The sequence below is a fragment of the Solanum tuberosum genome, unplaced genomic scaffold, assembly GCF_000226075.1.
Source record: "Solanum tuberosum cultivar DM 1-3 516 R44 unplaced genomic scaffold, SolTub_3.0 scf00298, whole genome shotgun sequence".
NCBI classification, from domain to species: domain Eukaryota; kingdom Viridiplantae; phylum Streptophyta; class Magnoliopsida; order Solanales; family Solanaceae; genus Solanum; species Solanum tuberosum.
In genome coordinates this window covers 585412-603323 of record NW_006239219.1, presented here as the reverse complement: position 1 = coordinate 603323, position 17912 = coordinate 585412, and the positions used below count along the sequence as shown (strand labels likewise).

At 32.9% G+C, this 17912-nt stretch overlaps 2 protein-coding genes and 1 pseudogene across 2 annotated transcripts; 1 reads left to right on the top strand and 2 right to left on the bottom strand.

Moving 5' to 3' along the window:
* The first annotated feature begins 275 nt into the window (after window positions 1-275).
* LOC102587971 (putative E3 ubiquitin-protein ligase UBR7) lies at window positions 276-1675 on the top strand (annotated as a pseudogene).
* Window positions 1676-8439: 6764 nt separating this feature from the next.
* LOC102581681 (monothiol glutaredoxin-S9-like) lies at window positions 8440-9193 on the bottom strand. Its single transcript, XM_006359366.2, has one exon. It carries the CDS (start codon window positions 9093-9095, stop codon window positions 8775-8777), a length of 321 nt encoding a protein of 106 aa, XP_006359428.1. The 5' UTR covers window positions 9096-9193; the 3' UTR covers window positions 8440-8774.
* A 1566-nt stretch (window positions 9194-10759) lies between these two features.
* LOC107063016 (F-box protein CPR30-like) lies at window positions 10760-11443 on the bottom strand. The gene has a single exon (XM_015314397.1). It carries the CDS (start codon window positions 11441-11443, stop codon window positions 10760-10762), a length of 684 nt encoding a protein of 227 aa, XP_015169883.1.
* Window positions 11444-17912: the final 6469 nt, after the last annotated feature.

Below are 17912 nucleotides of genomic sequence, written 5' to 3'. Positions count from 1 at the left end.
AGGTTTTTATCCGAAACTCAACTATAGAGTGAGTGTGAGCTCATGTGCCGCAGACTGTTTGTACAGGATAACTCTATCCAGCAAGGATAGAAAATATGAAAAGAAACAGCTTAGTGTTCGTCTCTGTTGGTATTTAGACTTGAAATGGATAATGGCAGTAAACTTCATTGAATCAGTTGATCGTTGCGTGTAGATACCTTTCTTCTTTATCTAATTTAGGTTTCGTGTTCCCAGGTTTTCCTATTTTTTTAGGGTTTAATTTGGTTTGATAGCTCATTTTTGGGTTTAAAATGGCTGATGCATTTGAAGATGATGCTGAGAATACTGTTTCAATTTGAGAGTTTCTCCAAGATCTTGAACAACAAGAACTGGAGGAAGATTTGGTCTTAGGTGGTGATGAAGGCAAGGAGTGCACCTATAGTAAAGGTTATATGAAGAGACATGCTATTTTTCTTGTTTGACATGCACACCAGATGGGAATGTTGGAGTATGCAAAACTTGTAGCCTCTCTTGCCATGATGTTCATGAGATTTTGGAACTTTGGATGAAGAGAAACTTCAGGTGTGACTATGGAAATTCAAAGTTCGGGGAGTTCTTCTGCAAGCTTGATGCTAGCAAAGATGTTGAAAACACGAAGAATACATATAATCACAATTTCAAAGATTCATACTGCACATGTGTGCCGGCCATATCCTGATCCTGATGTTGAAGACCAATTGGAGAATCTCCAATGTTGCATCTGTGAGAACTGGTTTCATGAGGAGCATCTTGATCTTGAGTCCTCTGATATGGTTCCAAGGGATGACAAAGGGGAGCCTCAATTTGAGGATTTTATCTGCCGGGGGTGCGCAACTGTTTGTTCTTTTTTAAAGCTATATCCTGATTCTATCTTTGCACCAGTCCAGCAGCAAACTACTACAAATTCCTCAAGGGACAAGGAGGTGGTTGAAGATGCACCCTTGACTATGGGATCTTCTAAGGAGCTTAGCTATGGAAGTTCCTCAGTTAAGACTCATATAACCGATAATAATCCTAAAGAAGACTGCAACGGAAAGGCTGTTCTTCTTGGAGAAAATGCCGCAACAAACACTCTCCTTAACCAGCGTAACGCAGTTGTTGGTCCTAGTACCAAATGTGTTGTTGGACTGAATTTGTTAGAAGCTCCAATTAGCCTTGAGAAAAGCAAGTTGATGTTCCTTTCCAAAGACTGGAGAGAAGACCTCTGTAGGTGTCCAAATTGCACAGAATTCTACAAATAGAAAGGCCTTGCCTTCTTACTTGATAAAGAGGACACCATTGCCGAATATGAGAAAATGGCAAAGCAAAAGAGAGCTGAACATGAGCAAGAACAGAGCGCTGAGTTGCTTAATAATCTGGGCAACGTCGAGAAAATGGAGGTTTTGACTGATATCGCTGACCTTAAAGAGGAGATTGGTACCTACCTGGCATCCTTCGATCCATCAAAGCCAGTTACATCTGATGATGTTTATAAGATTTTTGAGAATCTTGCCAAGAAGCGTAGGCGTATGTATTGAGTTATCTTAAATGTTCAAGAAAGTGGCTCTACAGCTACATATGTAGTGCAGTTAGTTTTACTGCTCAATGCTCCTTGTAAACTGTTCTATTTACAAGGAGAATTCTTAATGTTGCTTTATTACTATCTAACTTTAGCTTATCGTGTTGTGCTAGCTATAGTGAAACAATGCGATCATGTTAGTTGTTAAGCTCAAAGAAATCCTTTGGGTTAGAAAGTATCTATTGAATAAAAATTTCCTGGTAAAAAAAAAAAGAAAAAAAAAACTTGAGACCTCATGATGCTTAATCAACTTCATTGACCACTAAGACACACCATTGAGTGCTTGTTGTTTAGGCTTCTTAAGTAGTGAGAATGAGGACATGAGATACTACTCAATTCTATTATGTTCAGGTTTTCTAGTTCTTATTAGAATGTTAACTCTTTGAATAAAGTCAAAGTATATATGGTTCTGGATTGAAAAGGTATAATAATATCTTATTGTGATTCATTATGTGACACTGAATGGTATAATGTGATAATTAGAACTGGCTAGCTGTGTAAGTTTCTTCATTTATGAAATTTTGGGAGATGCTGGCGAGAGATGTCTTATTTAGAGCCGGAGCTAGAGAAAAAGTTGTGTATTTGGCAGAACCCAATAGGTTTTGTCAAAAACTTATATTTGTGTTGCGAAATTCACTATATATGAATTTAATTTATCAAAACCTTGTGTAAGATACATTTGTTAGAAGGCAGAATTCATAAACTTAAATTTCTGACTTCACCTCTAGTCTTATTCAGTAAAGCGTTCCTTAACGTGTTTGTTCTTCTATGTCTATAACTTGATATATCAACTTAATTAATTTTTTCAATTGCTTTCATGGAAGGACCGTGGATATGTTGTTGCTTTGACAAGAAAAGAACAATACATGTCATCTTTAGAACCTGTAATGCATGCCACTATGCCAGGAGTTATTTTCCTGGAGTATGGAAATGTTCAAGTAGCAAAATAAGTAATTCAGAGTGGTAAAATAGCTACTGTATTTGTTGAACCAATCAAAGGTGAAAGTGGCATAAATAGTGCAACAAAAGAATTTTTACTAGCACTGAAGGTTGCCTATAATAGTGCATGTTCTCTTATGTATTTGATGAAGTAAGAAACTATACTGAGGCTTTTACTTATATTTTCTTTTATTAGATTCAGTGCGGCCTAGGAAGAAGTGGTTATTTTTTGGCGCACGAAGCTTATAACAAATACCAAGATATTATTTGATTCTCTCTACTTTTAAAATTTGTATTTGTGTATTTATAATTTACTTTATCAAAATATAATTATATTTATCTTTTATTTGCAGGATGAAAATGCATAATTCAACAAAAGTGTCGTACAAGCTAAGTACTATTGGAAGAAGAGTTTTTGAAAATTGCGTGTAGGATTAGAATACAATGACTTGTCTATATATATATATATATATATAGATAGATAGATACTAACAATTAGTAAAGATTTGCATAAGTATTTAGTTTTTTTAGGAAGGTGTAAATATCTAGACCATCAATCTTATGTATTGACCTTTGTAAATTTATATAATTTTTAGTTTCAATATTTATTTAAATTTTAAAAAAGAAATGTGTATTGTGTATATAACAACTACTTAAAAATTGTTGCTAAAGGTGTATAGAAAATATTTTTTTATTGCAACAAAAATTATCGTTGCTTAAAAGCCTTTCTAACAGAATAACAACTAACCATTTGCTAATTTTTGCAACAATTAATATTGTTGGTAAAAAGTTCAATTTGTGGCAACAACGAATTTTGTTGCGAAAATTTAAAAAGCCACAACTATTAGAATGTAAGGCAACAAGCTTTTTGGTTGCGATAAGTCATTTTTGGCAACAATATATTTTGTTGTTGCAAAAACTTTTCACATCAGCGTTTATTGTGGCAATATATTTTGTTGTTGCCAAAAGTACAAAAGTTATACATTGCTTGTAGTGAGACTTTCCGTTATACATTGCTCCATGCCCTACTTATTGTATCTTGTCTATCAAAGTGTATGCATACAGATGCCAAAGGTTTGGGCCAAAAAAAATATCTATCAAGAAATTTCAGAGTCTTTCAACTTATTCACCGACCTTATCTAAAGCACCTAGCTCAGAGATCATTGTAGAGTTAGCGATAAATGTCTTTTTGAAAGATTTCGAAGAGACTGCTCCTCCACCAAGAGTAAATGCATATCCACTCATGGATTTTACTTCATTTGATCCCGGTGATCCAATTTGCATCACTATATCCTTTCAATACTGCTGGATATTGTTATAATGCAAGACATAGTTTTGAGTATGTTTTAAATACCCCAAAACTCTTTTCATTGTCATCCAATGAGTTTGATTGGGATCACTCGTGAAGTGACTCAGTTCATTAATAGCATATGCTATATCTGATCGCGCACACTTTGTGATATACATCACACTTCCCAATACTCTAGCACAATTCAATTATGAGTAACTTTTGTCTTCACTCTTTTGAAATGCAAACCTCACATTTATTGGAGTCATGCCAATATTGAAATCAAAATATTTGAACTAGTCAAGTACCTTTTCAATGCAATGAGACCTGACAATGCTAAACATTATGGAGTTTTAAGGATTATTATACCTAAGATCGTATCAGCAACCCAAGATCTTTCATATCAAACTTGATTTCTAGCATTCGTTTAGTAGCATTTATGTCATTGGTGTCTCTATTGATGATCAACATGTCATCAATATACAAACAAAGAATGACCTTGTGATTTTAATGTAAACATATTTATCACTTCCATCATTCTTAAATTCATTTGCCAACATGGTTTGGTCAAATTTCTTATGTCATTGTTTGGGGTGCTTGTTTTAGTCCATAAAGTGACTTAACAAGTTCACACACTTTCTTTTCTTTACCAGGAACCACAAAACCCTCGAGCCCTCCATGTAAATTTCATCCTCCAATTCTCCATTTAAGAAAGTTGATATACCGCAACTAATAATATTAACATCCGAATGAATGTAATTCTAGTTACTGACAAGTATGTGTCGACAAGATCAAGACCTTGTTTTTGTCTAAAGCCTTTGACAAAAAGTCTTGCTTTATATTTGTCAACAGTTCTATCAACTTTCATTTTCCTTCTGAAGATTCACTTTGAACCCAAAGGTTTATTTCCTGGAGAAAGATCAACCAACTTCCAATATGATTGCTCAAGAATTAACCAATCTTACTATTGACACCATCTTTCCAAAAAGATGAATCCACATAAGACATATGAAATGTTACAAAATCAGATCTGAAGGTAGTAGATGTCCTTTGACATTTACTACGTGTATGAATCTCTTGATTAAGTACATTCTCCTTTTGTTCATTCCAAGGCCTTTTAGACCTTTAACTAGACTACTCAAGTCTAATTTTACAGTCCACAGTTCTTAGGTCCTATTTTATTCCTTTTAAGACTGGGGACTTGGACTTCGACTAGACACCCCCACACTTTGAAATACTTCAAGTTGGATTTTCTTCCTTTTCATTTCTCTTATGGAATAGATTATGTCCTGAACAAACAAAATTGTTTTCTTTCTGAAAAGACAACTTTTTGTTGTTCCCTTTTGCATAATGATAGTTCCTTCACACAAGTTTTGTAGTAAATCTGAACTTATAAATAATGCATCTATCATTTCTTTCAATGTTCGATTTTCTATTAGATTGAGGTGAATAGGGCAACAGTTCAATGGACAATTACACTTTTCAAACATATTTCTGCAAAAGTAGATTTATACTCTCCATCCTTGTCACTTCTTATCTTTTTCCCAACTGATTTTCAACTTAAATATTATATTGTCTAGACGTTTCTATTGCTTCATCCTTACCATTCAGTAAATAGACATAGTCGTTTCTAATGCAATTGTCAATGAAAGTTATGAGATCGATACTCTTTTTCTGCCACAAGATGGTGTTGACTTCATATCACAAATGTCAGAGTAAATCAACTCTAAGGGATTAGAATTCCTTTCAACAGATTTATAAGAATGCTCAACATACTTAGATTCACACAAACTTGACATTTTTATTTATTGCACTCAAAGTTAGACAAAACTTCTAAGTTGATTAGTTTTCCTTACAAGGTTTTGTAATTGACATGTCCCAAGTGTTTATGTCACAAACAGTTTTGACTCAAGTAAGTAAGAACAAATAAAAATATTGAGTTTGAAAAGCTCTCCGCGAGGTAGCTTTTTCTCACAAATATTTGTTCCTATTTCTTACAATTTTGTGTGATACAAACATTGTTTAAAGTCATTACCTTGTACAATGTCCTTTCCATGAACAAAGTTTCATCGGGTCTAATAAATGCAATATAATTCAAATGCTTCTTTTACAAAACATGACAAATGACTATTCACCAATATTCATGTCTATATAAATAGTTATATTTAATAGACATATCTTTTCATGAAAAATCACAACATTTTAAGTGACACTTTTTCATAAAAGAACACAATCATTTTGAACAAGTATACATATAATTTGATAATTTCATACTAGTCATACCATATATATTAGTAAAAGAGAAACTCAACGGCCACAATATCAAATATACTCCAAGAATTTTTTGGGTCTAACATAAAACAAAAGTATCATCGAATTTCATATCTTGTGCTCCAAATTTAAATCAGATACTAAGTCTAATTTTATCTTTGTAATAAGCAAAGAACTCCCCACATTTTAAATATGATCTCAAAAATATTTTTCAAATAGTTGAAAATAATTTTTCCACATATATTTTCATACTATCAAAATGTCATTCGCAGCATGAAACCTCTTTTGGAAATATTATTCTACGAAAGAATTATAGTGCTTCAATTCTCTTTGACAATTTTTAAATATTGTCAAAGTTCATTCCATAGAGGCACCTATTGCAGGCACAAAATCACACACTTTAAGTCACTAATCTTTTTCTTTTCTATCAAAGTTAGACTTACCACTTAGTATTTAGAATAATAACAATAAAGACAAAAAAAAATTGTACAATAAATTATGTACAATTTGTTTCTACTTAACAATGAAGTTTGTAGAAAATCAAAAGTACAACACAGACTTATTAAGTGAAGTTTTGATTTTTTTTCAAACCAATTGGATAGTCCAATTTATCTAGAGTAGAAAACTATAAAAGTTTTTAATCTACAACAATCAGACACAATCAAATTTCACACGGAGTACAAAACTACAAAAGTGTTTTTTTCTCCAAACAGAATAAAGCATATTCTTAGATTATCACATAGAAATGCTTTTCTTTTCAAATAGTCTTCCAACTATAACATTTTGACATACTGTTTTATCAGACAAAAAAGTGCATCTCTCATTCTGCAAACTAAAGAATTTTAAAGGCAACACTATTTGCCAAGTAAAATTTATTCCAAAACATATGGTTTGCAAATTTTTTTCCAAAGATACACATGAAAAATATCAAAAGAATTAACTTTTAGAAACTATTTTCCTCCTTAGATAAATAATAAGAAGTTTACATGTAATCTTTAACCAAACTACCACCAATTTTTCAGCCACATTCTCAATTCGATCTTGCTAAACAAGGCACCGAATTCTGAAGAAGTAGTGCATTAATCTTCTACTTCCATCATCTGTTTCTCTCAATCACTTTCCGCGAAGCAGTACTATGTCGCCCAATGACACAGAGCACGACGATGTTGAAGGCTAGTGCAAGACGGTGACGAACTACACCAAAGGGCGAATCGCCGAATTAATCGGCGATTTCGACTAACCTCGCAGAACGATCCGCCAGCACTAATTTCTAAAGTTTATAAATACTAAACTTGTTATTAATTTTTAGAGGAGTCGAACATTTATTTTAATTTTCACAATAGAATAGTACTTTTGGGATATTTTCTCTCAAGTTTGGAGAGGGTTTTTGGAAGACTTGAAGAAAGAAGGATTTCACTTCTCCAACTTGGAAGTGTGTCTTCTCCATTCTTCTTCCTTTTCTTAATTCAAGGTTTAATTCTTTATACCCATTTGATTTTAGTATCATTTAAGGTGTATTTTGTTATTTCTTGACGTGTGGCTAAAAATCCCATTCTTGGGGTGTGATTTAGCAAATATGTGTTGATATTATTGTTGGGTCTTGCTTGCTGATAGGTTAGATGTATTTTAATGGTGATTTGACCTAGTGGTTGTGGTTTAATTTAATGGGTTTACCAATAGTATAAGAATTTCCTTAAGATTGTTTTTCATCCTGTATTCCTAAGATACTTTGAAGAACTTGATAAGAAACAACAAAGTTTAAAGAGTATTTTCAAAACTAGAAAATTAAAATCAGTGGAGAAAATAAACTCAGGAATAGATTAGAAACAATATACAGAATATTTTTCTTAAAGAAGAAAATTGATCCCACTGAATGCACAGTGTCCCCTTAAGAAAATTATTCCCCTCAAGTACCTGAGGTTAATGGAATATATCCTCCCAGGATAGAATGATCTTACTCACCGGTGTATTGGTACTTAAAACCATGGTGTCAGCGAACCACTCAACGGCAGTAAAGTACACTTAATAGTAGTAGTAGAAGTAGTAGAAGAAGAAGAAGTCTAGAAAATTGATTCTCTTTAAATGAAAGGAAACCCCTCAATTTCTAGAAAACAAAGGGTAGTGTGAAAAGGTTCTTATTGTGCCTTACCGAAAAGGTCACAACCCTTTGTAAAAGTCACAATCTTTTGGAAAGGTCACAACCTTTCATAAAAGTCACAACTCTTCATTTTCCATTCACACCTTTTAAAACCCAACACCTTCATAATCAGTTCTCTCGATATTTTGTTTCATGTTTTCCCCATTTGTAAAGTGATGAATTCTCCAAACATGTTGTTGATCCACAACAGAAGGGGAAAAAGAACAAATTAACTTAAGTAATAATGCTAACTTCCATTAATTGAGATACAAATGAGAATACATTCTTTAATAAGTTGAACTAGAGCACACACATCTTCACAACAATTACATAACATTTTCATACTACAACTTCTTCAGCTCAACAATTTATTTATTGTTCCTAGTAGTACTACTAGTACTAATTAATAATAATGTCAAACTTTTCTTGAAATAGGGGTGAGGTGGGGGTGTCCTCTTGGAATCATGGGAACAATCTACTGAAACGGACACGTCGGTGGATCAACCAGAATAGAATCAGGAAATGTGCCGCCTGCTATTCAAGTAGCACCCGGGTGGGTGGTCTTAATTACTTTTTAAGTTAGACATGTAAGGCTTGATAAGTTTAATAAGTGAGCCTTGAAGATGAAGTGACATGACTTCATTAGTAGAACCAACCAATAGTCCCCCAATAAAAATAGCAGGAAACATGAATGAACTGTTGACACCCATCCTTATTAGGGCCTTTTCCATTTCTTTTCCATCAGACTCATGATCAATTTCACAAACATATGGAATTACACCAAGATCTTGAAATAATATACTCACTGCATAACTCAAACAACATGTACTCTTGCTAAAAATCACCACTCCATGTTCTCTAGTCATTCTTTGTACCTTCTCCATATTTTTTTTGACAAAAATTAGATGAAGCAACTAGCCAAAAAAAGAGCTAGAGAAATAAAAGGATTTTTATTTCACAAGCTCAAAGATAGATAGGCTAGGTTGCTTGAAAATAGGGGTGGGCGTGGTGAGTCTATTTATAGTTATAAATAAATGAATAAAGAAAAGAACCTTTCAAAAGATTTGTGATCTTTATTTAGATTCTTTAAAAAAAAGATCCTACTACTACTATTTTGTTCCACATATAAAGGCCAAGTTGGAAGAACATATATTCTATGTGGTTATGCATGCACGTTTTTCATGAAATTTAAGTTATATACATTATCAATATAAAAAAATACTTATATGTTTTATATCTATTAGTTGTAGCAGGTGATAACACCATTTTTTGGACTATAGATTTATTTTTCCATTCATGAGCCCACTTTGGTTTGTAGAAGTGGAATTTCTCTCTCATATTCTATTAGTGTTGAGTTTTGTTCTTAAAAGTCTTTCCGGATTTGTGTGCTCCTAATTTAATATTTAGAAAAACTTATTGAATTATGAGGGAATATCTCATTAAGGATAGTATCGTAGATATGTTTTGAGCTTTCAAAAAATTTCTATAATTTTCAACGATCAAATATTTTTCTATAACATTTCCAATAAGGATGGCATAAAAAGTGTTTCATTCTCTTTTTTGAGATTAAATTTATACGATCAGTCAAATACATTATATATAATATAATCTTGAATATTAATTCCACGCTTACCAAAATGAGTCAAGATTTGTGAGCTTTATTTAGATGCTTTGAAAAAAAAAAAGATCCTACTACTATTTTGTTCCACATATAAAGGGCTAGTTGGAAGAACATATATTCTATGTGGTCATGCATGCATATTTTTAATGAAATTTAAGTTATATACATTATCGATATAAAAAATACTTATACGTTGTATATTTATTTGTTGTAGCAGGTGATAACACCATTTTATTGGACTATAGATTTAGTTTTCCATTCATGAGCCCACTTTGGTTTGTAGAAAATAATTTTCTTTCTCTCATATTCTATTAGTGTTGAGTTTTGTTCTTAAAAGTCTTTCTTAATTTGCGTGCTCCTAATTTAATATTAAGAAAAACTTATTGAATTTTGAGGGAATATCTCATTAAGGACAATATCGTAGATATGTTTTAAGCTTTCAAAAAAATTCTATAGTTTTCAAGATCAAATATTTTTCTATAACATTTCCAATAAGGATGACATAAAAAGTGTTTCATTCTCTTTTTTGAGATTAAATTTATACGGTCAGTCAAATACATTATATATAATATAATCTCAAATTTAATCTTGAATATTTCACTCTTACCAAAATACTAGGAATTATTCCACTAATCTACAACTAAGTAATAAACAATATATTACTCACTACATGAATTAGTATTAAAGACTACACAAACAATAGCAGGTAAAAAGATAGGAGGGTGGGGGTGGCGGTAATCACTAATTATTTCTCAGAAACAAAGAAATGACTCATGTTGTTTCTCAGAGAACATAAAATAAGCAAAATTTTGATAAACAAAATTTGAAACTAAAAAGTTTGTGGTTGATAAATAAACTAATAAAAATAAGAAAATGTAACATGATAATGGAAAAATGAAAAGTGTCTCGATCATACATGAATAAATACTAAATAAGTAATCTTGGAGAGATCAAGCTTTCTGTGTAAGTGAACCCATTCTGAAATTTACCTCTAGGCAATAATGTAAAGGGTCCTCTTTGTGTCCTAAAGTTAATGTCCATGCCTCGTAAATGTGCGCTCCAGAATAATATTTCACCATTTGCAAACCTATATTTTGGCATGGCTTTAAGAAGATAACGATCTTCTATAGATAATATTGCATTCCAAGATTCCTTGAGATTATAATCTCTCATTACCCATACCTTAAAAGTACGGATCCCCTGATCATATGTATTAGAATAAGCACAAAGCATTCCTTCCAATATAGAAATGTCAATCTTACGTGTGTTCAACAAGCATATTTCCTCTGGCAATGATATCTCTCCATACACTTCATGAGAAATATTAAATGAAACCACAAAGTAAGTTTTTGAATAAAAACCAATCCAATGAAATGCCCCACGTATAAATGCCAAAGAATCCATAGCAGACACCTTATTGCCAGTGACACGAGGATGTTCACCAATTTTTCGCCAAGAATTATTTTTTAGTGTGAAAATTTCACCAGACACTTTGCGACCACCAAATTCATTCCCCTCGATTTTTAGAATCTTATAGTCACCACTTGAATCAAGACTCAATCCCAAACATGAAGATAATCCCACTGAAAATTCTGGAATGGGAAGTACCATTGATTCTCTTGTTGAGGGATTCCATAACAAAAGTTTGTTGTGCTCAATAGTATTTTCAAAAACATAAATAATAAACAAGCCATCACAACCATTATAGATCGTAAAAAACTCTGGTTCAATGTTTAGAGGAAAACTTAGTAAATGTGTATCCTCAACCAACTGAGCCGGCGATAAAGAACAAGAGTATATGGGATAGTTAAATTCCCCAAGGCATTGTTTGTAAAATAGAAAACTTTGAGAATTCTGATCATTCTTTGCATGGTTGAGATGTCTCGTCTTAAAGTACGGTTCATCAATTAATATTTTCCAAAATTTTGAAACACATTTAAATCGAAGAACAGACTTTACAGGTAACCTGCTGATGATGTCAATAAGTATCCCTCTTCAAAGTAAACTTTCATGGCCTAAATAGGACAAAAAAATGATGTTAAGACACTTGGCTTACTCTTAAAATTTTCAAATATTAATACCATTTCAATCAAAGATATAAAAAAGAAGAACCTAATTTTTTTTCCTATTAACTATTAACAAACATACGGAGTAATAAAATTAGAAAAATTTCTTACTTCTTTTCTTTGTTTAGTAGGTATGTAAATAATGTTAAACCAAAAAGCATCTACACATACACATAAAGCAGGTAATGAAAAAACAGATGTGACATCTTTTATAGATGAGGATTAGTGTTTTTCAAGCAAATTAAACATTTTCTTTCCTACCAAACACAACCAAAGTTTAAAACATTTTTGACAATTGAAATAAATTAAATTGGGAAGAAAAATCTGTTTGTTATAGCAACAAAACGCACATAGAATCTAAGTCAAAATAATAACAAATTCCAATAAATGAACTCAATTGATGTATTGTGAACTCACCTGATCTAGAATATCCATTGGATTTGCTTTCTTTGAAGGCTCCAAAACTATTTGTCATGCATTTAAAATTTTAAAAAAATTAGGTCGAACACGATTATTATTAAAGAAAATTAAAACACACACAACAGAAATAAACATATACCTTTAGGAGTTTGATTGGGAAATTTTAATTTCTTTTTTCGTTGGCGATTCCCCATCTTTAGAGCTTTGATTTGAATGTTACAATTTGTTCTTTTTTTAATGTATTGATAGGATTTGTATGTTTGGTGGCCTTATTTATAGGCCAATTCTATCTGTTTATGGAAAAAATATAAATATACTACCAAAGAGAGAAATTTTTATAATCTATCCAAATTAGTAGTATCCAACAAAAAGTAACACTATATTATTTTCCTTTAATATCCATCTTCCATATTTAAAATTATAATATTTAATTTAAAATGTAATGTTTATTTTGAAACTATAATATTAAATTAAAGAATAGAATATCCAATTCAAAAGCAAAATATTCAATGAAGTAGATTATATAATTTAAAACTACAGTATTCAACTCGAAAATACAATATTCAAATAAAAATTATCATAGACATCTCCATTTTATCCTCTTTCATTCCATTTGTATATATCTCTCTATTTCATTCCATATGTGTATCTCTCATTTAGTTTATCTTCTCTTTTATTCCATTCTCTAAATCGATTTAATTGAAAATAATATCTCTTTCTTTTACCAATTTTAACTAAAAATGTATGATGTATTAATTTTATAGTAGACTAACATGATGTATCTCAAATAAACGGGCTATATATATATATATATATATATATATATACTATAATGGGAAGCCCGTGCTAAGCAAGGCCCAAACATGTTAAATCTTGATAAAGGAAAATTTATATATGCAAAAGAAGTATATCATAATCAAACTCATACCATTTAGGGTCCATTTAGGACAGACACAAATGTTTAGGGGAATCTATGTAGCTTATTAGTTAACAATATGTACTCCCACCTTGTTGGTGAGAATTCGATTCTCCATAATGTAATTCCCTCCCTCATTTGCCTTTTTCCAACCCCCAATGTTTTTTTTTTAAAAAAAAAAAATAATCATTTAAGGGAGCATAATGGTATTTAAGCACTTTGTGCTAAGGAATAAGAAATTCATGTTAGCATATTTTTTTAAAAAATAATTCATGTTTGCACTTTTAGTCTTAGAAATATACCATTGGGGGGAGTAGTAAAAACATCTTAACTCTCATATTTAAGGGGTAAAATATTAGTCATATATATAGAAGAGATCTCTATATATAATAGCTTGTCCAATGACCAGCAATATATGTATACTATTCTATCCATTCTAAAATGCAATTGCCGACTAAGTTGTTCCGACTCTTCAAATATTTTGTCGCATTCATGTCGGATCTTTAAAAAATACATTATTTTTTAAGGATACGATACGTACTCATTGATTTTTTTAATTAGTCTAAGCAACATAGATTGTCGAGATCTAATATGTAATCACATTACATTAAAAGTCACTCTCTTACAACAAATATTTCTAAGACTTCGCAGATTGAAATATATATAGACCTTATGAGGTTTCAACTCAACACCTTCCACCATCTCCAAATGTAAAAGGAGGTAGTATTTTAGTGTTTCTCTTACTCTTCACATTCACAACACAATGAGCATTAGAACTGAATGTAATATTATGTATTGTAATGACCGGGTTCCGTCGTTATAGAAAAGTCAACGGGGAAAAATTTTGGGTCGGAAAACTTTTTCGTAGTAACTTGAAATTTCCCAACCTAGTCCAGATTTGAACGAAATCGGAGTCATTAAGGTGTAGGGAAATCTGGTAACAATCGGGTGAGTTAATTATGATGTTGATTGCATGAGTAGATAGATAAGTCATTAAGGAATTTGTATGACTTTACGGAATTGAATTCGGGTGAGTAGAACTCCCGGAATCAATCTTAGCGTCTTAGCGTGAACGGTATTTTTTTAGCGTCGTTGGTTAAAGGTGTATTGTGAAATGAGGGTCTTGGAATTATTAAAAAAGCTCATTGTTTCGTGCAAGCCGCTTTGGCGGTGGTTTTTGTCGTTGTGGCGGTGCCGCTGAAGCGAGGTAAGGGTCGCTGTGGCGGGCCAAACGCGACTTAAAGTCGTAAAAAAAAACCTAAACGACCTTTTTCTGCACTTTTCGATTTTTAGAGCTAAGGAACGAACCCCAGGCGACTCTTGACAGTTTTCCACCATTCTTGAGGCTAAAGGTAAGCTTTTCACTCCCCGAATCCATTTTTTCAATCCGTAGAACGTAATAGAATGGGTAATTATCGATTTGGGGGGGGGGGTGATTTAGAAACTTTGGTGGAAAAAGCCCTAATTTGGATACTTGGGATCATGAGTATGATCTAGGATTCATAGAATTGTTACTAATCCGGGTAATTAGTGAGTGTCTATTGATTCCCGTATTATATTGATTGTTTATAGACCAAGAACAAGCAGAACAAATCCGGAAAGGGAATGATCAAGTTTCTTAGGGTTTCAAGCTTGTTTCGAGGTAGGTGATGGTTGTGATTCTATGATTGTGTGATGTATGTTTTCTCTTGCTTCATTATGATACTTGTATGTATGTGAATGTTGCATTATTGATCACACTTGTTGTAAATGAGATAGAGGAATGATGAATGCCATGAATCATGACTAAATGGTATGAACTTGAGAAGATACTTGTGATTGTGATTGTGGTGTGTTGAATGTATCGGTTGCCACGATTCGGCACAACTAATTGGGATCGGTTGCCACGTTCCGACATAATTATGGGATCGGTTGCCACGTTCCGGTATAATTATGGGATCGGTTGCCACGTTTCGACATAAACATTGGATCGGGTACCACATTCTGGTATGCTAACTGTTTGGGTTTGGCTTCCATGAGAGGACTAATGACTTGTCATAATTGTGTATCTTGAGAATTATGAAGTTGTTCGTTGTTCATAAATGTTGATAATTAATATTGTATATGTTCGATATATGCATGTGATTATATTGTTGTAATGACTTAAATATGTTGCACTTAGTAGGATAGCCACGTGATCCTACCAGTACATTGTGGTTGTGTACTGATATTGCACTTGCTCTTTCTTTGTTGAGTACAGGGCATCTTCAAGCGGCTATTCACAGACCTCACTTAGAAGATCAGTGATCATTCGAATTTAAGGGTGAGCCAATTCTTTCGGGCTGTCATGGGTTCTCTGTAACACCCTAGATATTTTTTTCGAACTAAGACTCGAACCGTTCTTCGTTGTGAGTAAGATTTTACCGAGGAATTAAAATTTCTTAAGTGTTAAGGTCACTAGATGTAACACCTTGAGTTTCAAAAAGAATTAAATTGGAAATAGCAAAATCTGAAATTTTGCAAGTTAAGCTAAGTATGAGTTTTGGGTCGACTTCAAACGATCATAACTCATAGCTCAAGATGAGTTAGGAGTTCTACCAGATACCGTAGGAAACATCTTTGAATTATCTTTCCAACTCCGCCGAGTTTGCTAAGTTTCGAGGTCGGATGAGTGAGATATGGCCTTTTGAAGTTAGGCTGTCCAGTTAAGGAAAGTTAGTCGAAAATAGTAGGGGGTATTTTGGTCTTTTCCTTACCCAATCAGATTTAATTCGTTTTTAGTAATATTTTAAGGGTCTAATCCTATTAGGTTCAATTTTATAATCCTAGTTTACGCCTAGGGTTTTAGTTGAGAGTTCAAGAAGAGAAAAGAGGAGAGGATCAAGCGTTCGTCGAGATTCTTGCGTCTTATTGCGGATTTTCGCCATGAGTTTGATCCCTAAGAGATATGTAAGCTTCCAAACATGTTATTTTCAGCGCAAATTTCATTCTTGAAGTTGAAAGATTAGAGTTCTTAATGAGTTCTTGATAGGTGTTCTTGAAGTTCATTCTAAATCTTGTTGTGTGGGATTTTGGATGATTTCTTGAGATCAAAGTGAGTGTTTTAAGTGATGTATTGAGTAGATTAGAGTGTACTTATGTTAAGTAATTGATTCTAAGTGATTGGGGAAGAAACCGTTCGATTCTAGGCGAGTTAGGGTGAGAAAACGAGCAAAGAAGTTCGTCAGATTTTCTGGGTTGGGGGCCTGGCGTGATGCGCCTGCCAGAGCGCCCCAAACCCACCTCTGAAGTTTAGGGGCTGGCGCTCTGCGCCACCCATAGCACCAGGGTCGCCTGCCCCACTCAGTTTGTCGTCGGTTGCCCCATTTGAGTTTGTTTAAAGTACATCTTCACTCCTTTTCGATTCCAACTACTCTAAGCTACTTCTAAACACCCAAAATCATTCCTAACATGATCATAACCTTGAATTCATAATTCAAATTCAAGGTAGAGTTAAGATTTAAGTTTTGAGAATTCTTTCGAACATTCTAATAAAGTCCCTTCGAGTTCTTTTGAGGAGTCTTCTACAACTTCTAGTAACTTGTTTCAAGACTCGAGCAAGTGAGTATGAGTATGAGGAGAATTTATTCATGAATCTACTTTTTCATTCATGAGATCCTTCATATCATGAACCATAACTCTTGAATTCATAATTCACATTCAAGAGAGAGTTAAGAGTAGAGTTTAAGAAAGCCTTTGAGTTAAATTGTGAATCCTTTGAGATCCATCATCGATTTGAGTTAAGTTTTGAGGAAGTAAGTAAGAGAAAGAGAAGAGTTGTATACATGAGTTCCATAATGTTATGTAGACCTACGAGTCAAGTCATTCATGCCCATAAATTCCGCATGAACTCCAAAAGTTGAGTATCTATGAGAGGAGTAATATCTCCATGTCCTAAGTCTTAAGTATTGAGTTTCTAACCCATTTGAGATTAACATTCCTAATCATGGGACTATTACATGCTACCCATGAAGTCCTTGAGTTGGGTTATTCATGTCCATAATTCCGCATGAACCCTATAAGTCGAACAATCTTGAAATGAGAAGTATCTTTGATCCCTGGAGTTAAGTAGTTCATGCTCATAAATTCCGCATGAACCCTCTGAGTTGAGCATTCTTGAAGTGAGTAGTATTATTGAAGTTCTTGAGTTTCAAGTATTGAGTTCTATCTATGGTTATTGAAAACCTTGCATTGAGTCGTTCATGTCCATAATTCGGCATGAACCATATTTTAAGAAGTCTTTTACAAATGTTTAAACTTTGTTTTAAGACTTAAGCTTTGAAGTTAAGTAAATAGTAAGACTAAAGTCTTTTATAAACATTTTAACTTCGTTTTAAGACTGAAAGTTTCAAGTTAAGCAAAGAGTAAAGAGTTGAGGCCATTTCTCAAAAAGTTATAAGGGAACTAAGTATTCCCAAAGAGTTTATAAATGTTTTCACATTTAAATAAGAACCGAAAACTGATATTTTCAGTAAAGAGCCTTTGAGCTAGTTTTTCAGTAAAAAGCCTTTGAGCTAGTTTTTCAGTAAAAAGCCTTTGAGCTAGTTTTTCAGTAAAAAGCCTTTGAGCTAGTTTTTCAGTAAAAAGCCTTTGAGCTAGTTTTTCAGTAAAAAGCCTTTGAGCTAGTTTTTCAGTAAAAAGCCTTTGAGCTAGTTTTTCA